The following is a 14,562-nucleotide window of genomic DNA, read 5'->3' on the forward strand; positions in this document are numbered from 1 at the left end:
TTATTGTAATTAATAGAAGGGTTACATTACGTTCACCAGATAGAAGGTCCATTACTTCATATACATTGATACCCTTTCTCGTGTCATGTTCCCATTTCCCTCCCTCCGCCGCGGCTCATGTTGTTTTCCTCCCTTCGCTATCCAATTTCAAATAACCAATCAAGCATATATATAATATATCAGATTACAAGGTGAAATATTGTAACCATATGAGATAACCAAGGGACAGTAAAATAGATGAGAGATAACATAGTACATTAAGGACAACAATCACTCATTATATGGCTTTTGTTTCTATATCCTGGAGGTCCTTACATTTAGCGTCATACTATATGGACTTATGTATCTAGATTTTGTTCTGTTGTGAATCTCTGCTAGGAGAGCCCAAGGTTTCTACTGATTATGACAAATGAGGGAAACCATTGAGACTATGTTCCTTTGAGTCTGGCTTACTTCACTTAATATGATTTTTTCTGTCTTTCTATTTCCTTACAAATGGGACAATGTCATTCTTTCTGACAGCAGCATAGAATTCCATTGTGTATAAATACCACTCATCAACTGAGGGGCTTCTGGGTTGGTTCCATATCTTTGCTATGGCAAATAGTGCTGCAATGAACATCGTTGTGCTAGTGGATTTAGTATGTCCTTGTTTCTGGACAATTGGGTAAATGCCAAGTAGTGGAATTACTGGGTCATAGAGAAGCTCGATGTTTAGTCTTTTGAGGAACTGCCATACTGCTTTCCCTGATCTCTCTATTAATATCAACAATTTAGAACCTTATTGTCCCATTTCACAGAAAAATAAGCTAGCAGAAATTAAATAACTTGAGTAGTATTTCATAATTCATAGTCTGTGCTCCAAACTGACTGTAGTCTATTGTAAACATTGCCAGTGTGGTTTTTTATGTTTTAATTGTCCTCAATTTCCCTCACACTATAGTACCTTATTTCTTAAGACGAGGAAACAATTTTACATACTTTTTGCCCCACACGATGTTTAGCAAGGCTCTAGTATTATGAACTATTACTTCTTCCCTCTGACTAAAGTAGAAATGACTAACAGTAGCTGCGATAACCACATCATTTTTCCTTCAACTAATAAATTCTTTATTGCATCTTATTTCCTAAATATAATTAAATTTTATATACTTAAAACCAATAAATTCCTTATTAAATCTGGCCCATGCTGTTTAAACATTAGACTTCTCATCTCGTGGGCTCAGCAGATCCCCTGAGACTATGAGCTAGATTCCCATAACAGCATTCAGTTTTTACAGCCCTCCAAGTCTGGAAGTTTCCAGAATGCCTTGGCAGATGGCTCTGCTCTTTAATTAGCTGTACAGTTTCGGCTTCCCCTTATTTAATATCAGGAAGTTTCTACTTATTTCATCCCCTTCCACCTCTTGGCCATACTGCCTTCCTACTATTCTTTTCCCATTTGGTACTTTTGTTTGGTACTTTCCCCCTCAGTGTGTTATCGGAATCTCATCTTAGTTTAAGGACTTGTGCCAACTTCTCTGAACTCCTCATCTCCATATGTGGCATCTGAAATCTTCCTTAAGTCCCTTCTCCCCTTATTTGGTCTGAATGCACACACTGTAAGAACCATTTCAGGTCCAGCATCATTAAGAGCCAAGAGGATGTGATTTGCAAATCTGTCCTGACTTGGAAGAGTCCTTATGCTCAGCTGCCCTAGTCATGTTAATAAGGATTCAGTGAGCACCATAATGTGAATAATATAACTCCTTTGATGCAGAATCCTTTATATCAGCCCTGAGGGTGATGAATGATCCTTTCTTTCAAACAGGCCTACCCTTCCAGGAGAATTTGCTCTGAGTGATACATGCTGGAATTAATCTGTATTACCTGGCCATACACTAGTAGTCAAGAAGCTTACGACAAAAGAAAAGACAAGTAGGAGATTTTAAAAATTAAGATGAATAATCAATTACCAGCTGATAACTATAATACTAAATTGTTATAATGCCATTCTATAGTTATAATCGTATTCTTTTTTTTTTTTTTTGCCAGTCCTGGGCTTGAGCTCATGCATGCTAGGCAAGCACTTTAACCACTAGGCCAAACTCCCGGCCCTATAATCGTATTCTTATATTACAATTATCAGCTTGACAATGTCATATAGGAACATTTTGAAGACATGGATGACTTGTCTGCTTTCTTTACCTAATCATGTTGTGCTGAAGTTGCTGATGTTGGTATTTATCTGCTGTGACCAGTGTAGGCTTTCCTTCTTTCCAGTGAACATGAGAAACATACCATGCTTCTCGGCTTAGTTCTGTCATTATTGAAACATTGGTGCTCTAAGCTGTATGAACAAACTCTGAAGCCAGCAAGGATTTTAGAGGAGAAATAAGTAAGGACTGCGTTTGTAAAATCACCATTATCACATCGTCTCAGAGGCAGATGGAGCTGTTGTCCTAGAACTTCATGTAAAGGGAAGGGATTAGACAAGAGACAACAAGGGATTAGACAAGATATAGACACAAGAGCAAGTTCTAAAAGCGGTAATGTACCAAAAAATGGTGAGTGAACCTAGGATCAGGCAGTGGGCTGGAAGAGAAAGGAAGAAGAGTGAATTGTCACAGGAAAGAAAATAAAGATGGAGTAAACAAGAAAACAATGAAGCAAGAAGTATATAGCTAAGCCAGGCTGCAGTGGCTCACGTCTGTAATCCTAGCCACTCAGGAAGCTGAGGGCTGAAATTCAGAACCAGCCCAGATAAGAAAGTTCATGAAAATCTTACCTCCAATTAACCACCAAAAAACCCCCACAAACCCACAAACAAACAAACTGGAAATCAAAGAAAAAAGTTCATAGATGAAGCCCAAGCCCTGGGTTCAAGCCCCAAGACTGACACTAAGAAAAATAAATACGGGCACTGGATGACAGGCACTGATAAGTGGAAATAATTCCATTTTTAAAAATATTCTATTTACTTCGATTTTAAATTATTGTATACTTTTTTGGGGGATTGGGGTGGGTCGTAGGGTTTGAACTCTGGGCCTGTGGCTCTGTCCCTGAGCTCTTCAGCTCACGGCTAGCACTCTACCACATTGAGCCACATTGAGCACTTCAGATGTTCTGGTGGTTAACTGAAGATTAGAGTCTCTCAGACTTTTGTGCCCAGGCTGGCATTGAACTGCAATCCTTAGGTCTCTGCCTCCTGAGTACCTGGGATTATAGGTATGAGCCACTGGCGCCTGGTTATCTACTTTATTTTGATCTGGGAATTTATTTACTTCTTAGGCTCAGTGGACTAACTGTATTCAGTTTCTAAAGACGACCTTTCCCGACATCTTCTTGGTTTTATCAGGTTAAAAAGCTGGCTAACTAGATAACAGATGATATCTATCTATATTCCATTTTTTCACTCCTGAGAAAAACAAAGTGCACATTTAACATGGGTGTTTGTGTGCTGGGTTTGTTTGCAATTAACTGAGACCTCCAGAGCCAGGCAGTTGACCTTAGAAGTGCATGGGTGTTGAAGATGCCCAGTAACTCTGCTCTGAGTCATTCATGACCTAAAGACAAGCCCTAACTATAAAAAGGGCAAAGACTCCAGCATCAAGTGCTCCATCCTCTAGAGAGCTTTGCCCTTTTTTTTTTTTAAATAGTCTGGTGAGAACATCTCAGGTCATGGCTGGGAAGTGCTTTGTGCTCTGCAAGAAACTAGGAAATTGTTCACATACTTCCTTAAATGTAGCCCTCCCTGTGCTTTTTATAGGCTAATCAATTTTAAGTCTTCTTTCTTTCTTTTTACAACTTCCTATAAAATCCATGTAAATGAATCACCAGTTCAATTCCAAATGAATTCTATTTCCAGGTCTTTCCCACATGTCATTTTTTTTGTGTGTTTTGTTAGAAGCAACCTTTCTCAGCTTCTTCAGAACCAAATTGTAATGTTCCAAATTAAAATCCATCCATCTACAGCTCTTTGTTTTCTGTTTCTTTAGTGATTCTTCTCAGAACATATGCATAGTTCTGGGACAGAATCAAGTACTCCTGAAGTAATCTGACAGTGTCTTATTCCTGTGTCTGGCACTTAAAGGGGGTAAAATGAAGGAAGCCAACTTAGGTTAAGATCCTGCAGTAAGTTCTGATTGCTTCTAGATGACACTGATTCGTTACAATGGCTTTTGGCTTTCTACCAAATTTAGGGCTTTCTTGCTACAACTTTAAGATTTGGCTGTTTTTCTTTGTTTCAGTTTTTTTCTCTTCTTCTTCCTCAAGGAATGATTGAAAAGAAGAGATCATCTTTGAGAGCCTGCCTAGCAAGAGTGAGGCCCTGATTTCAACCCCCCATCCTGATAGACAGACAAACTGACTGACTGAGAATAACTGAAGTCATTAGTCAAGAGTTAAAAAGAAAAATAGGAAATAATAAAATCTGAAAAAAAGTGGCTCACCCCCTGTACTCCTAGCTACTCAGGAGGCGGAAATCTAAGGATCACAGTTTAAAGCCAGCCTGAGCAGGGAAGACTCTTTTATTTTTCAAGTCCTGGGACTTGAACTCAGGGCCTGGGCACTTTGGATTTTCTCAAGGCTAGCACTGTACCACTTGAGCCATAGCACCACTTCCAGTTTTTTCTGTGTATATGGCACCAAAGAATGCAGCCCAGGGCTTTGCGCAAGCTAGGCAAGCACTCTACCACTAGGCCAGGCTTCCGACCCTCCAGAGACTCTTATCTCTAGTTAACCACCAGAAAGCCAGAAATGAAGGTTTGCTTCAAAGTGATAAAGTGCTAGTCTTGAGCAAAACAGCTCAGGGACAGCACTTCGGCTGTGAGTTCAAGCCCCCTGACCAAAAGACCTGCAGACAGACTTTAGATGATCAAAAGAGATTGAAAGAAAATTCATTCATTGTATAAGACAAGAAAATAAGGTGGCCTGATTTGGAGACAATCACTTGAGACAGGGACATGAGTGGGTTTGAAGTTAGGAAAGCCGGGGGTGGACTGGTCCTCACAGCAGGTAGTAGTGTAGACAGCTTGGTTGTTTCCTGAACTTCCCTAGGTAAATAAGGGACAGAGAGAAGCAGTTGACAGGATGTTTGCTAGACAGAGATGTGAGCAGCCTGAACACTTTCATGGAAAAGGACAAGAATAAATAAATAATTGAGCCTACCCTGATGTTTGTCCCTGTACATTTAAAACTCTGTGACTTGTTTTAATTGGAACACACATGCTGAAGATGATTTAAATGGCCATGTCGTGACTCATGGCCTGGCCTTGAGAACGGACTTGAGCTCTTTGCATGAGAAAATCAGCTCCGAGTGAAGGGAAAGTTTGTTATTCTTGAAAACAGGAGTTCATTTTGGATCTTCTTGGGCCTCTTGGAAGATAAGACAGAGTGGCAAGATGTTATTTCACAGAGTTACCAAGTACAGGAAAGCCAAATGCTTTCCTGCAGTAGAGCTGAACCCACATTGGATAGCAGCAGTGAGTTGGCCAAGGATTCAGAGTTGGGGAGAGGATACTGCACTGCTGTCTCTCCAAGCAGGTCACACTGTCGCCATCTCTTCCTGCTCACACCTTGTGGCTCTCCATTAAGTCCCTTTGTCTCTTCACAATGTGTCCCTCATTGCTCCATAGCGCCACCATGTCCTGACTTTATCCAGACTTTCCCCCATTCCCTCTGCTTGTTCCCAGGGAATTTCCAGGGGTCTGCTGATCATTATTCATCTAATCATTTATTGATCCAGTTTGTTTTTGTAAGAGAGTAGGAATCCGAACTTGAAGGCCCCTTTATAGAGTAGCACTTAGCAGTTTGGAAGTTTATTAAATGTTTGTGCTATTGAATCTGACCTTCCTTTAAGGAGTATTTGTAATTGAGGTGTAAGCAAACTGGCCCTAAGGGCCTCATTTTTCAATTCCCTATCACCCCATAAAAGCTAAGGTATAATGCTGATTTTACCTTGTTAGTCGTGGGGTATCAACATTGTCCCTCAGCACTTCAGCCCAACACTAGCACCCTACCCCTTAGCCACAGCACCACTTCCCATTTTCTGGTGGTTAATTGGAGACAAGAGTCTCACAGACTTTGGTGCCAGGGCTGGCTTTGAACCACGATCCTCAGATCTCAGCCTCCTGAGTAACTAGGACTATAAGCGTGAGCCACCAGTGCCCGGCTGATAATGCTGATTTTTAGATAGAATTCTAGAGGTAGCCTGGTAGTAGTGGGATGGACAGAATCATGTTTTTAAATTAGTCTAAATGTGAACTCAGCCCCTGCATTTCAAGTTTTATGTGCATTCCAAGAGTTGTGAGTAAAATAAATCACAGTATGATTTGTCCTAACCTTGAACTCCGTAGGGATGGCTTTTATCCACGATATTCTAGGATTTAAATATATTTAAAGAACTCTTTCTGGGCACTGGTAGCCCATGATCACAGGTGCTCAGGAGACTGAGATTGGAAAGATCACAGAGAGAAGCCAACCCAAGGAAAAACTAGTAAGACTTCATTATTACCTCTGCAGACATGATGGAACATAGCTGTAGTCCCAGCTACGTGGGGCTACTAGGCCAGCCCTGGGTAGACATATGAGACCCTATCTGAAACAACAAAAGCGGGGGCTAGAAGCAAGGCACAAGTGGTAGAGTGCCTGTCTAGCTAATGTAAGACCCTGAGTTCAAATCCTAGTACCACTCCCACTGCCTCAAAAAAAAAAAAAAAAGTAGTTATGCTACAGGGAAAGCCACAGCATGTCTTCCATGCCTTGACAGAATGCTAGGCTGGTAATGTCTCAGCCTCTGAAATGGAGGAGAGGGATACAGTTTAGAACAAGTGGAATTGTGCAGGCCCGAGGTCCTTAGATCCTACAATAGAACCTTCCTGCATTCCTTGTGAGGCTTTGATGCTGCAAGCAGCCAGCTTTGTTCCTGAGCCCCTCCAAATCTCTGAACACTAGTGTATTCTTCCCAGAACAATCCTTTGAGATCCCCTGAGCTTTGAGGTCAGACTGCTAAGCCTCTGTGTGGGAAGGAGAATGGGGGATGGGGGTAAAGAGTTGGCTCTGAGGTATGGGAGAGGAGTTCAAAGTCCAGCCAGATCAGTTATGTGGTGCCGCAAACCCTTGGGGTCCCAGAGCCTCCATGGAAGCCAGAATAGGGTGAGGCTCAGCCCTTTGCTTGAGTGTGTATTATTGTAGTCAGACTAGGAAATGTCTCAGACAGACAGACAGACAGACAGACAGACAGATAGACAGACAGACAGACAGACAGAAATCCTGCCCAGCTATGTTCTATTCATCCACAGTGGAGGTAGAAAAGCCGGCTGCTCAGCCAAGCTACATGCCTGTACTTTACACCTATGACTTGGGGCTGGGGCAGAGGGGAGGAGGGGGGAAGGGGGTGTCGCAAGTACAAAGTATATTTGGTACTTTCCAAACTTTGATTGTTTTGCACGCTCTTACAAATGGAAAAAAGAAAAAGAAAATATCCCAAGAGATTTTCAGAAAACTTCTAATCCGTGGAATGAGTGGGGAAATCTTCCATACTGGGGTCATTTCCTTTCTGTTTCAAGAAATTGGTGTGCTGGAAATAACTCTATTGCAAAACAGGGCTGTCTTCTGAGGGCTGATGATGCCAAAAAAACTTTCCAGGCCTAAAGGGGAGCTTGTCCCTTTCCCAGGCCCCTGGTGCAAGAGGACCCAGTAGCTAGACATGTGACTGAGCTACACGACCCCTTACAAGCTGATCTTTGAGAGTCTAAGAAATAATCAACTCTTTCATTGAAGAAACAGGGCAGAACATGGAGCAAAACATGTTGCCCTCACAGGAAAGCCAGGATGTGGGCTCTGGGTCCCCTTCCCTATAGACTGTCCCACGTCTCTGAGAAGGCCCTGGGTAACTGAACTCAGACTTGAAATTAGCAGAAGTTAGCAGGGCGCCTGTGGCCAGTGGCTCACACCTGTAATCCTGGCTACTGAGGAGTCTGAGATCTGAGGACTGTGACTTGAAGCCAGTTCAGCAGACAAATCCAAGAGACTTTTTTTGCCAGTCCTGGAGGCTTGAACTCAGGGCCTGGGCACGGTCCTTGAGCTTTCACAAGGGTAGCACTCTACAATTTGAGCACCACTTCCAGCTTCTGTGTATGTGTTACTGAGGAATCAAACCCAGGGCTTCATGCATGCTAGGCAAACACTCAACCACTAGGCCATACTCCTGCTCTCCAAGAGATTTTTTAGCTCCAATTAACCAGAAATTTAAAAAAAAAAATGGGGATGGGGAGTGTGTCTCAAGTAGTAGAGCACCTGCCTAATATATTTTCTGAACACTTTTCCTAAAGCTAAGAAAAAGTTTGAGAATCCAAGGTCAAGCCCCAGTACCACCACACATGCCCCCTCACTCTCACATACACCTACACATACACATACCCCCTCACTCTCCCATACACATACACATACCCCCTCACTCTCACATACACATTTGTGGATTCAGAATAAGGACTTACTGCAAGAATTACGATAAAGCGAAGGCTGGGTTCCAGGGACCTGTGAAGGTGTCACCTGGCCTCTCAGGTGGTCCCATACTCGCTTACTCTTTGGGTCCCCCAAATGAATCAATACCCCTTGCCAGGGACCTGGATACTGAGAAGTCTGAGGAGGCCTCTTCCCTTTAGATGATACACCCACTTTTCTCTGTCAACTATCTTTCCACGCGTACTGGGGAGGGAGGTCCTTCTAGCATTTTCCCTGATATCAAACCCCTCTGGTAAAAGGCACCCCTCCAAGTCCCATCCAGAGCCCCTTATACTTTTTCCCTCATCCCTGCTCAGTCTTACACTATTCTCCAAGCTCAGCACATTTTCCAGTGGCCCTTTAGATTCATTTTCTTCCATGACCCAAAGATCATCTGTTTGTTTATCCCCCTCTCCCAAGCAGAAACACTGGTAAAGCAAGGAAAAGGAAAACATCAAACATTTTGGAACAAAAAAATATATCCCACTATATTAATGGCACTGGCCTCTGCTAATGCAAAACAGCTGGTGAATCAAAACTCATTTAGGCATGGTTTGGGAAAGAAGATGATCTTGTTAACAGCTTTTCTTCCTAGTTGTTTTTGTTGGTTTGCTTTTGATTCTCCCATCCACCCCCTCCTCCCAGTTATACCAGTGGCAGGAAGAAGTCTAATCTTTGAAGCTAGCTGCAGATTTCCCACAGAGGGGACAGTCCCCAAAACAGAATCCCATATTCCTTCCAATTCCTGTTAGGATGCTGACTTATTCAGGACTGCTAAAAGGTGGGTTTGGTTTTGTGCCTTCTCTTGCAGGTCCTTCCATCGTGACACCCCCCAAGGACATCTGGAATGTCACTGGTGCCCAGGTGTACTTGAGCTGTGAAGTCATCGGGATTCCAACCCCTGTCCTCATCTGGAACAAGGTCAGTGGCACAGCCTTCAGGAGAATCTCCTCACCCAAGGTGGGGGTGCCGTGAAATCCTCAGCCTGTGCCTTTGCTGGCTACGCCTCAAAAGCAGAGCAGTCTCAGACCGCCCCTCCATCTAGGGGACATTTCGCTGACCTTCAATACAGTCCCTGTCTGTTCCTCTGCTCACAACATCTGGCAGGGACCCTGAGAAATGAAAGAATAACACTGAACACGCCAAGCCATCCTATAGTGATGATGTACATGTGCAGGAATGTGGGTGCACCTGTGTGTGGCCCCAGAGACAGATGGGGTAGCATGATGTTTGGGAATTTGAGCTCCTGTCCTCTGTCTGGCCATGGCCTCCACCTCCTCACCCAAAACTGGGGCTTATACTTGGGACCTGGGCACTATCTTTGAGCTTCTTTTGCTACCACTGGAGCCACAGCGCCACTTTTGGCTTTTTCTGTTAGGTGGTACTGAGGTATCGAACCCAAGGCTTCATGCATGTTAAGCAAGCACTCTACCATTAAGCCACACCCTCATCCCAGAAAACCATTATTCAAAGGCCAATTTCCTCCTCTGTGTGATACAATTAGCATAGAATCATCTCTAGGATTAAATATAATAATGTAGGTAAGTCATGTGGCTCATTGGTAGATACATATAGCACTCAGTATAGTATAGCTACTGTTTCTGGAAGCTTCTCCATTGTCTTGTGACATGCTAACACATGAGTGACATTCTCAGCATGTTGGTAGGGGGAATGAAAAGATTTTCATTTGGTAAATCATTTAGTACTTTGTAATTACAACATCCATTTATATTTATGTCCTTGCATAAATTACTTTATCAAATTAAAAGAGAAAAAAAAATCCTCAAACTCATGCTACCAAACAGAAAACTTAGTTTAAAAAGACAAAAAACAGATTTTCTTTTTAAGCTTGCTTACTTCTTTAGCAGCTCTACAATGAATAGTCTGTCTTTTGTTACAGTGTTGTATGGCCAAAGGAGTGATTTCTCAAACCCCCAAAGGGATTATGGAAAGAGAAGGGAAGAAGACAAGGAGGGAGGGAGAGAGGGATGGAGGAAGGGAAGAAATAAGGCAACGCCAGCCTGCAGGCAGCTAGATCCAAGGCACACAAATGTTATCAGGACTGGAACTCTTGATCTTTGCTTCTCAGAATATCGCTCTCATTTCCCTGTCCTTCAGAGAGCTTTTACTTAAGTGGGTGATATTGCCACTGGCAATTATCACAGCTTAAAGAGCCCAGAGCAAAGAAAAGACTCCCCTCTTCCTTCTTCCTTGTAAAAAATACTAGGAAAGGCTCTGGTCAGGCAGGTCACCTACAATCTCTGGCGCTCCCATGTGGCCAGAGAGATAGAGCCACTGAGAAACTGCCTGGTTTGAGTGATGGGTAACACACACTGCCTAGGGTCCAGCGTGGACAGAGATGACACCAGCTATACGGCTGTCCCTTAGAGCTGAAACTTCTGTTAAAGGAAACAATGAAATTTAGCCCCAGTAAACTATGTTTGAAAAGGAAACAGAGTAATAGGGGCAGAAAGGCAGTCCCCAGATGTATCCCTTCAGGCAAGCTGCTGAGTTACTTATTGCTCATTTGAAGGCTGGTGGTTAGCCAGGGGGTGGAAAAGGAGAGGAATTTGTCCAGGGAGTGTCCATAAAAAGCTCTGCTGCAGCACTACAGTTCCAAAGGGAGACTGACACAATGAGAAGCCAGGGTGACCCCATGTCCTTTGCATATGACTTGATTGGTAAATCTTGGCAGAGAATCACATCTTCTGTTCTTGCTCTGCCACAAGCGGACTGAAGTCCTCACATAGGGCTGTGTTCTGAGCCTCTTTTCCTTGAAGCTTTTGGGACTTCATGAAGTAGGTCCCTTGAGAACACCATAATCAAAAGTGGGGTGTGGGGAGGACTGGGAGGACAGGATAGGGGACAGAGGACAGGAAAAGAGTTGTGGAGCACAAGAACAGAATAAACAGAAGCCACATCTCAACCAGGATGCTCCACAAATTCTCCTGTGCCTTCATATTGTAATCTGCCTCCCAGAGGACCTACAGCCATAGCCCTCAAACTACAGCCCATGCATCACAGAGATCCGGAATTAATGTAGACAACCAAGAGCAACCTATTCTTATAGGAAAGAAAAAGTTGAGCCAGTCTTCTGCCTGTGTTATTATTACTTGTTAAAGAATCTTTTCGTAAAACCGTGTCTCCCAGATCCCAAGGGAAGTGGTATTTCTTTGCTTGGGCCATGGCAAAACACCAATGGCCACTTGTCTCCTCTGCGTCTCCTGTAAGCAAACTAAGCATCCAGAAACATTTAAGGTTGCTGTCATGTTTCAAAGCTAGTTTAAGCACAGAAGTCTATTTTGGATAGAATTAAATATTAGAGGCCAAGTTTTAGACACATGGCCCCCAAACCACAAGCCCCCATCTCTTAGGAAATAAATATTTATCAATATATAAACTCTTCTTACCAAAGCAGTGGAGTTAAGTGTGTCACATGAAAATTTTTGGCACTCGTTTTGCACTTACTGTATAATTTTTATAGCTAAATTTTGTGTGCTGACTGGTACTAGGGGCTTGATTTAAGGGTCTGGGTACTGTCCCGTAGCTCTTTTGCTCGAGGTGGTACTGTATCAGGGTGAGACATAGCTCTCTCCTGCTTTGTTTTGTTGTTCTTGTTTTATGATTAATTGGAGGTAGAGTTGCATGGACTTTGGGGCCAGAGCTGTCCTCAGATCACCATCCTCAGATCTCAGCTTCCTGTGTCGCTAGGACTATTACAGGTGTGAGCTGCCAGTAATCAACAAATGACTATTTAGCAAAAGAAATGTGCTGTGCATAGCAGATCGGGTTAATTAGCATGAACCGAGAGCTTTGAACAAGACAAATGTTCTGCCATGAGCTACATCCCTTCCCCTTAATTTTGTTGAAACAGGATCTCACTAGGCATTACAGGCTGGCCTCCAACTGTGTTTAGGGTCCTCAAACACAATCTTTTTCCCAGCACCTCAGATTATAAGGCACTACACACTGAGTCTTAAAACTCTTCATTTCTTTCTTTGTTTTTGGCAGTCTTGGGGCTTGAACTCAGGGCCTGAGCACTGACTTTCCTTGGGCTTTCTCAGGCCTAGCGCTCTGCACCTAGAGCCACAGCACTACTTTCGGAAGTTGAACCCAGGTCTTTGTAATTGCTAGGCAAGCACTTTACCACTAGGCCAAACTCCCGGCTCTTAAAATTCTTTTACTATCTGCAGCCAGACACAGTGGTTCACCCCTGTAATCCTAGCTACTCAGGAGGCTGAGATCTGAGGATCAAGGTTCAAAGCCAGCCCAGGCACAAAAGGACCTGAGACTCTTATCTACACATACACACACACACACACACACACACACACACACACACACACACACACTTCTTTTACTATCTGAAGATTTTCTTCCTTAGTTGCCAAGATTCCAGTTTTCTGTGCTGTAATGTTTTTTCTGCTTTGGTAATATTTAAAACCCTTACAAGTATTCTGGTATTCAGTAACTAAAGGCAAGAGAACAATTCAAATTTAGGCACTGAATCAAATACTTGTCCTAAAATATTAAAGCCTATTTATAACTAGTTCAAAGCTGCATTTGTATAACTGTCTTCTGTCAGCTATTTGGAAAATTGAAGGGAAAATACATCTATTCTTGTTTTTCTTAGCATCTGTATGAGAAAGACATTAAGTAACCTGGTTTTCTCTCACTAATGATGGCAATATGGAGAAAGTCAAGGGGGAAAATAAACTTACCATTTGCTTTATTATAGAAGAAAATTAAACTAATTTTTTTTTTGCCAGTCATGGGACTTAAACTCAGGGCTTGAGCACTGTCCTTGGACTTTTCTCAAGGCTAGAGCTCAACCACTTGAGCCACAGCACCACTTCCAGCTTTTTTCTATGTATGTGGTACCGAGGAATTGAGCCCAGGCCTTCGTGCATGCTAGGCAAGCACTCTACCACTAGGCCAAACTCCCGGCCCCAAGGAAACTAATTTTTGTTTGTTTTTTGTTGGTCACCAGCTTGGAAACTACCTTTGTGACATAACACGTCCTTCTAATTACAAAAGCAATAATAAACATCAGCAATAATAAACACTATACAAAAGGAAATGTAAGCCAGGTGTCAGTGGCTCACTCCTGTAATCCTAACTACTCAGGAGGCTGAGATATGAGAGTCACAGCTGGAAGCCAGCCCCAGCATAAAAGTCCCTGAGACTCTTACTTCAATTAACCACCAGGAAACCAAAAGCGATGCTGTAGCTCAAAGTGGTAGAGCGCTTGCCATGAGCTGAAGATCTCAGACCCAGAATTTAAGCCCTATGACCAAAAGATAAAAATAAAATTTTTAAAAAGGTAATATACTCATTACCTGACTCACATAGTTGCAACCCCTCTGTACATCACTCTATAACGATTTTTTAAAAAGATGTCTAAATTAAAAGTCTTATGTATCCTTTAAAAGAAAACTTAGTCATATTCAGCCTTTAAATATTTATACTCTGTAACTGAAATGCTAAAATGTGTGTGGACAGCTTCTAAGAAAACATACTTTTTGCCTAGTGTCAGTGGCCTAAGCCTGTAATCCTAGCTACTCAGTGTAAGGTCTGCCAAAAGGAAACCACGTAGTTCAGGAGAAGAGGGTTTATTGTGTGAGGAAAAAGCAGACTCCTGCCGCCCAAGATGGAGTCCGGCAAGCAAGAGAGTTTAGGGCGGGAAGTGAGTGATTATGTAGGGGGAGAGGTATAGACACAGCGGAAATGGATGTGATCTCAGAGGATGGGGAAATACCTCAGTGGGGACCTCCCACTGTCCCCAGGCATGCCAGTTGCCAGGGTTACAGGTGCTGGGCGGGGATTTCTAGGGTGCAAGGGGAGAGAACCAAGGGAAGAAGTCATTTCTTCCAGGTGGACCTAACACTCGGGAGGTTAAGATCTAAGAGCACAGTTCAAAACCAGCCCAGACACTAATGTCCATGAGACTCTTACCTCCAATTAACTACCCAGAAAACTGGCAGTGGCACTGTGGCTCAAAGTGGTACAGCACTAGCTTTAAGCTGAAGAGCTTAGGGAATAGCACCCAGGCCCAGAGTTCAAGCCCCACAACCGACC

General features: G+C 43.0%; 1 protein-coding gene across 1 annotated transcript in view; it reads left to right on the forward strand.

Annotated features, from left to right (window-relative positions):
- Positions 1–14,562, forward strand: part of Igfbp7 (insulin like growth factor binding protein 7) — a 63,055-nt gene that overhangs the window by 45,234 nt on the left and 3,259 nt on the right. Inside the window, exon 2 of the mRNA XM_090343530.1 lies at positions 9,296–9,405. Within this exon, the coding sequence (XP_090199656.1) occupies positions 9,296–9,405 (110 nt within the window). The remainder of the gene's footprint in view (positions 1–9,295; positions 9,406–14,562) is intronic.

The sequence above is a fragment of the Megascapheus bottae genome, chromosome 13, assembly GCF_031878675.1.
Source record: "Megascapheus bottae isolate mThoBot1 chromosome 13, mThoBot2.hap1, whole genome shotgun sequence".
In the NCBI taxonomy this organism is placed as follows: domain Eukaryota; kingdom Metazoa; phylum Chordata; class Mammalia; order Rodentia; family Geomyidae; genus Megascapheus; species Megascapheus bottae.